At 32.7% G+C, this 6,894-nt stretch overlaps 1 protein-coding gene, 1 long non-coding RNA gene and 1 other non-coding gene across 3 annotated transcripts; 1 reads left to right on the top strand and 2 right to left on the bottom strand.

The window, feature by feature from the left end:
- Positions 1–352: 352 nt before the first annotated feature.
- On the bottom strand, positions 353–1,707 carry LOC124849121 (uncharacterized). Its single transcript, XR_015785832.1, has 2 exons — positions 783–1,707; positions 353–646 (listed from the first exon to the last, which is right to left on the bottom strand). It is a non-coding gene; the product is annotated as an uncharacterized LOC124849121 (long non-coding RNA).
- Positions 1,708–3,978: 2,271 nt separating this feature from the next.
- On the top strand, positions 3,979–4,050 carry TRNAP-AGG (transfer RNA proline (anticodon AGG)). Its single transcript has one exon. It is a non-coding gene; the product is annotated as a tRNA-Pro (tRNA).
- Positions 4,051–4,082: 32 nt separating this feature from the next.
- Positions 4,083–5,167, bottom strand: LOC124849114 (major pollen allergen Ole e 10-like). Its single transcript, XM_047326988.2, has 4 exons — positions 5,035–5,167; positions 4,782–4,810; positions 4,454–4,700; positions 4,083–4,312 (listed from the first exon to the last, which is right to left on the bottom strand). The coding sequence occupies exons 1-4, from the start codon at positions 5,102–5,104 to the stop codon at positions 4,287–4,289; spliced, it is 372 nt and encodes a 123-aa protein (XP_047182944.1). The 5' UTR covers positions 5,105–5,167; the 3' UTR covers positions 4,083–4,286.
- Between the last annotated feature and the right edge of the window lie 1,727 nt (positions 5,168–6,894).

Here is a 6,894-nt window from a genome sequence, read left to right as displayed (position 1 = left end):
GTGACAGATTTGTTGATGGTGCAAAGGTGTGTATATTCATTGGATTTTCACTGTTTTGCTCTCTTTTTCCTCACTTTTGATGATGGAGCATAAGTTTTATGAAGTCCTTTTGTCATTAGGCATCAATCAAGTTTCCATCTTCCTTTGTGAAAAACCTAGTTTCTCAATATTTTAGTTCAGATAAGCAAAGGGAAAAACTTTCTGACTACAAAATCGTGTTTTAAGATATCCTCAAAAGAATGACTATCTGTAATAGTACCTACAGGACTAGTACTCTCTGTTCTTCGTCACCAGCAGGCTTTATAATATTTGAAATTAGCCAGTTTAACTATGACTCTACTCAACATCTAGATTCTTCTTCAAGTATTCATAAATCATATACGTAATGTATCAAACATTCCCTTGTAAGATATGTCAACAAAGAGCCCAGAGAAAGGATCAATAAGAAACCTAGAGTAAAAGAACAAAACTGATGCCTCCCTCCCCCACAATCCATATTTCCATTTGGGCGAAAGAGAGCAGAGAAATAACATTACTACTGACACAACTTTATACCTTGTCCTAATAACCTGCAGCGGATAGACACAAGTGGCTCCAAGAGCACCTGAAATTGTCCAACATCCAAGTTGTACTAGAGGACCAGGTTCTGTGAAGGAGAAAAAATAATAGAACTTTTTAAGTTTCAATACTTTTAGAACTGTTAATTTTTAATTAAAAAAATACAAACTGGTCAAATAAAATCATTATGTTCAAGAGATAATATCGTTGCGGTAATATCATACCACTGTCATGAAGAATGTATCTCTTAGATATATCTTTCAAGGTGTCATATACAGTGAGATCAATCCCTACATAGGGAATTATACCCAGAAGAGATGGAACAAGCCCTTGCGGTGGGTGGTGGCCATGGAGACGCTGTCGAGGACGGCGTCGACGGCGATGTTGGCGAGACGCTTCTGCTCGTTGAGAGGAACGCCGAGCTTGTCGAAGTAGCGGAGGAGTTCGGGATCGGCATCTTGGAGGGATTGCAGAGGGCATTTCTTCTTGGGAGCGGAGTAGTAGCAGATCCTTCACCTAGGCGCACACTGTAACGTGAAGGTTTTGAGTGTTTGATGTTTAGGGTTGGGGGACAATGGATTTGGGGTGGTGCGTGGGTTGCGGAGGTAATGGGGAGATGGAAAGGCTGTTGCAGTAGAGAAGAGACGCCATGGATGAGACCCGGAAATAAATTTAATGTGGTGCGAAACAATTAGAAATGTTATAATTGACTGAACTTTACATAAGGATCCAATTGAGTTTTTTAAAAATACGAGAAGCTAATTCACACACGCATAAATAGATCTTTCAAACTCATTAAACCTATCAAATATAATGAAAACAACTAATTTCTCACATCACCGCAATTGGATTTAAATTTCAAAGAATTATAACAAATACCATTAAATTCTCTAAGTAGTAGATATTAATGTAAAATGAATACCCTTCCTGTAAAGGTTTGTGTAAAATGAATAAGGGGTCATTCGGCCTTATGTAGGGCAGCTAAGCCCATCAGCCTAAGGCCAGCTTAATCTTAGGAAGGGCTCATCAGAGTTCTTTTTCATTTTTCTGAGCTCTTTTCTTTCTCTCTCTAGAACCCTTTGCCCTAAAGGTTTTCTCTGACTTCTCTCTAGATTCCGCTGCGTAGAGGGCTTCATTTCTACCGAACGTTTTCTTCATTCCGACCGGTAAGTCATTCTTCCCCTTCTCTTTCACTGTCTTTGAACTTAGGGCATGCGACGTCACTGGTTGCATGTTACTAGCGGGGCTTCATCTTCATATTTTCTGCCAAATAAAGCTCTAAGAGCTGATGTTGTCACCACTTTGATGGTTTGTAGGGTCAGGTTGAGCTCTTGTGCTGTCAAGGGTACTGCTAGGACAATTTCAGTTAGTTGTGCTTGGAGAAACCGGGTAAGGGGAGCTAGTTATGTTTTGTTTGAATTATATGATGTGTATGCTTGATAATTTATGATTGTTTACTGTTGAGTTATATTTTTGTGGTGAGCATGTTGATTTGTATCTGTTGGATGTGTGGAAGTTGTGTAACCATGGTGTGCTGAACATTGTTTGACTTGGATGAGATTTTGGCTGTAATGAATTTTTGGTCTGGAGTAAGAACACTATAAAACAGTCAATATGAGTAGTGGGTGAGTGTACATGTACTGTTTCAGGTTAGTGTGAAGGGAAGTGATGCATTATAATTGGGCAATTGGAGTCTAGAACATATAGTACATTTTGGATGAATTGTTGAGACATGTTTGATGGTTGAATGTAACAAGAAGGTGTAATGGACGTAATTCCATGGCCTCAAGGTGAGGATTCATGGTGGTGCCTCAGTGTGTAGAATGATTGCATGGCAGCTCAGTTTTGGGGGTTTTCCTGAAACTACAATGATCAATCATTCTCAAGTAGAGATGATTGAATCATGTGGTGAGTAGTAGCAGGAGGTCCTAGTCTTTGAAGCTTCCAGTATGCTCCAGGACGCAGAACGGACTAACCTCGTGAGTGTGGTTGGGTGGAACCCATTGGCAACGGCTTTGCAAAGCAGTAGAGGCCACCACGAGTGCATAACCCGCCATAGCTCGACAATCATTCTAGTCCGGATGAGTCGGTTTATAAAGCAACAAGTCTTGTGATGTCATTTTACCATGTTTTGAGTGAACTATGCATGTCGTGTGTGATTGAATAACATGCTTTTTATACCTAACTCACCCTTGCTTGTTTGTGTTGTTTGTGTATGATTCCTTTCGCGATGATCATCCACTTGGATGGGAGCAGATGACGAGAAGGTTCTTTTGGAGACAGCTTTGGAAAATGAAGACAATGTTGTTGTCTAGTCTTCTTAGGGCGTTATTAGTTATTTCCTATATTTTGGAACACTTTTCTTTTTAAGCTTCCAATTTAGACCCTATTTCATTTAAGCTTAAGTTATGGAGTTACTTTGAAGATGACTATAATCTTAATTACTCTTTAGTGTTTTCCTATATTATGCATGATGACGTCTATGCTTTTCAATATAATTGGACGTCACACATGCTAGGAATATAAATTTTGTGTTTAAAAAAGTAAATTGAAATACGCTTTTTTACTTTGTATTCTGAAATATAAAATCTGAAACATACAAAATTTACTCCAAGTTATACAATTTGAAATAAATAAAAAGCTCATGGAGATGCAGTATCAAAAATATTTTTAATTAAACCATTCTCTAAAAATTTGAATTAGAAATTCCAAGTACCTGTTTTAATAACAACAATTAGTAATTTCCAAAGACAAAACGTTTTTTATTCCTGGTTCGTGAGGGTTACTGATTTGATTCCTAGTTCCTTCAGTTTTCTTTCCCCGTCGTTATTAATAATTAACAACAGATAAATATTCAAGTTATCCAATAAATGCAAATAAAAGAGGGAATAATTTTTTTTCAAAACTTTTTTTATGCACGTAGCACAAATTTAAATTGTTCATTTTCCAAAGACTTCCAAAGAGAAATTTTAAAGTATCCAGTGAAAAAAATGCTTTTCAATGGTAATTTTTCAAAACTCAAAGTGTAACTAAGAGCCACATGATAGAGTGTGATATAAATGGCAATTCTAATTCTTCATACCAATGCAATGGTGATATTTTCATTTCTATCAAAAATTTAAAAAAGAAATTAGTGTAAATCCATATGAATTTACATTCAATTAAAACTTATGGAGCGTAATTTTGTTTATTGCAATAATGATCATCATCTTGTCATAGTTGATTTTACGTATATTCTTGAGATAATTTTTTTTTTTTTACTTTTAAGACATTTTAAATTAATTTCACATCTTAATTATTTCAAACATAATGAAAACTAAGACGGGTTTGACAACTGATATTTTAATTTTAATCTTTGCATTTATAAAATTAAACGGAGTAACATATTTAAATGTTTTACTTTTAAAACATACAAACATCGGGCATTTGGTCTAGTGGTATGATTCTCGCTTAGGGTGCGAGAGGTCCCGAGTTCAATTCTCGGAATGCCCCTATCAAATCATTTTTTTCGTTCTTTGTCAATGTGTAACCTCATAACTGAATCATTGTATTTTTCATTAAGCAACCAAATACACACAAAAACTAAACATAACTTAGTGAAATAGAAAGATCAGAGTACTGAATAATGAACTTCCTATTCATTACAGTACCTACACTATAATAAACTTCTGAAATCAAACATAGCCTGTGGAGTAAAAATATATATAACTTCTTTAGGTTTATTCCCTCTAAGCATACTTGCAGTTATCGTAACCTGCAGACAAAGAAAACAACATGAACTAGCTCAGAATCCCAAAACAGACACAAAACATGTTTCAACAAAATCCTCAAATAAACACATGTTACACTTCTTCCCATTTTCTAATAAAGGAACATGTAATGTTTATAAGCTTACTTGGGTCACTGACAGCTATGAGACCTGATCCTGCGAAGTAACAGTTCCAACCATTTCCACCGCTGAATGCATAGTACTGATTCATGACAACAGAAGCATGGTTCAACAGATTGTTGGGGTCGAAGCAGGATCCACCTGGCTGGATCATCTTGCAATCACCCAAGATGCTGCAAGCATACTGAATGTTGTTTTCCAGTGTTGAATCACTCGATGAAGGTTTTGCCACACACCAACTCTTCTGGGCTTCCTGTATTTGAAACAAACAATGAGCTTTCTTCCATATTGATATGCAGAAGATACTTACTCAATTAATGTGATGAGTTTTCACCAATCCATGAGCAAACCTCACATTCCTTCCTGCACAAGTCAACCAATTAATCAAACATTTAAGATGGTCAAAATGAAGTAAAATTTCATGCAATCCTAAGCACTATCGGAACTTAGTCAACAGAAAAAACAGAAGTTGTATTAACGTAGATATATATATATATATATATATAGAGAGAGAGAGAGATAATATGAACTTTCAGTGGAAATTGTAAAAGGATAATTCACATGGAAGGAAGCCATGAATTAATTACCCAAGTTATTGCATGAGAGGAGCAGAGGAAAAATGAAAAGAAAAACAAGTGAAGAAGTTGATTTGGCCATGGTGTGAGCTTTGAATTCGTAAAGAGACAAATGATGCTATTTTCCTTTGAGGGGTGCTGTGATGTGAACTGAAAGGGCATGGTATAAATAGAGGAATAGGTAATTACTGTTAATTAATACTTATCAGTTTTAAACCAATTATTAGGTCATTAATTAGATTACACAGCGTTAAAGCGGTTGTAATGTAATGGTAATAACAGTAAGAGAATTATAGAGTTTGTTGGAAGATGAAAGGATAGGTAAGAGAAATTTTAGTGACATATGCAGGTACTGATTTAGAAGATAGGAGAATAGGAACAGAAGAATGCATGTTTTTTCTGCATATATACTTGGAAGGGAAAAAGTTGCAGCTGAAGAAAAATTCTATATAAGCATATGTATTTGATTATTGATGATGGTTCTTATTATGCAATCGTTGTCATAGTTGTAGCCTTACAGAAAATAGAAGCATAATGTTATAATATATGGTGATAAGAGAGGCAAAGCATGACTTGTGAATTAAATTTAAAAGATGGTTACATTTTGAAACACATGCATTCGTTTGTCGCATACTTAGAAAGGAAAATATTACAGCTCAAGGCAATTTCCATGAATATATAAATTCAAATATTCATCGTTATATTGTTATTATCAAATCGTTGTCTTCCATCTTTTAATGCAAATATTTCGATTTTCAATATCTTCATATTCCTTTTTCTTATTGCACGACGTAAATAGAAATATTCCAATACACGTCCTAGCAATGTATAATAACCAATTAATGTTTTTATATTTTAGATTTTAATTACTTGTATAACAAATTAAAATATTTGTCTTAGATGTCTTATTTATCAAAACATAGTCGTCATAGACACGCATAATATTTGACTAACTAAATCTTAAATGTATTTTAGCAGTGAAAACATATTAACTCATGCTTTTATGATTTTTATTTACACCGACTTTTGTTTCAAATTAAAATATTTATTCAATTTCTAGTTAAAAATAATAACATTTTTTATTATAAACAAATACCTTTTAACAATTTTTTACAATTTTCTATATACAAACACCTTTTTAGGAGTAGAAATGATTGATACTCGGGATTATCTATTATCCATGGTTAATAGCCTATATTTTAATATTTTTTTATTTATTGTTTACAAGAAAATTAAAATTAAAATTTAATTTATATTTTATTGAGTTAAATTTAATTAAAATTAAAATTTAATTTGTATTTCATTAAATTTAATTTATATTATATTTAATTTATATTATATTTCTTTTTTATACTTTTATTTAAATTTTATTTTAAAAATTTATAAAATGTTTTATTTTAAAATACGAGTATCTACGGATATCTACGTAATTTTTTAAAATCTACTATTATTTTTTAAATGAATATCTATCTGGTAACAAAATAAATAAAGAATTGTTATAAATTAGGTAACTAATAAATATTGTTCCTATAATTCATGGTCATTCATATTCCTAGAGGAGGTTACTAGATAATTTTCTTTCTTATTTATTTTTTTGTATGGGGTTGAGATAACCATTTTATCTCTTTCTAATATTTTCTTTACTATCGATAAAAGAAATGTAGACTTCTGTTCCAAAAAAATTAAATTATTGTTTCTTAAAATAAGATACCTACATGAAAGATGCTTTTAAAGTAATTTAATGTTTTTAATGTAATAATCATATAATTATCATGTAAACATTAAATATATATAATAAATGTATTCTTTATTTTTATATAAAAAGTTGTTGTGTTTATCTTACGCTCTAATGGTAGAAACAATATAATAAAA

The sequence above is a fragment of the Vigna umbellata genome, chromosome 1 (assembly GCF_029865625.1).
Source record: "Vigna umbellata cultivar VRB3 chromosome 1, Vumbellata_1.0, whole genome shotgun sequence".
Lineage (NCBI taxonomy): Eukaryota > Viridiplantae > Streptophyta > Magnoliopsida > Fabales > Fabaceae > Vigna > Vigna umbellata.
Note: the sequence above shows the minus strand (reverse complement) of the source record. Positions and strands in the feature narration are given on the sequence as shown.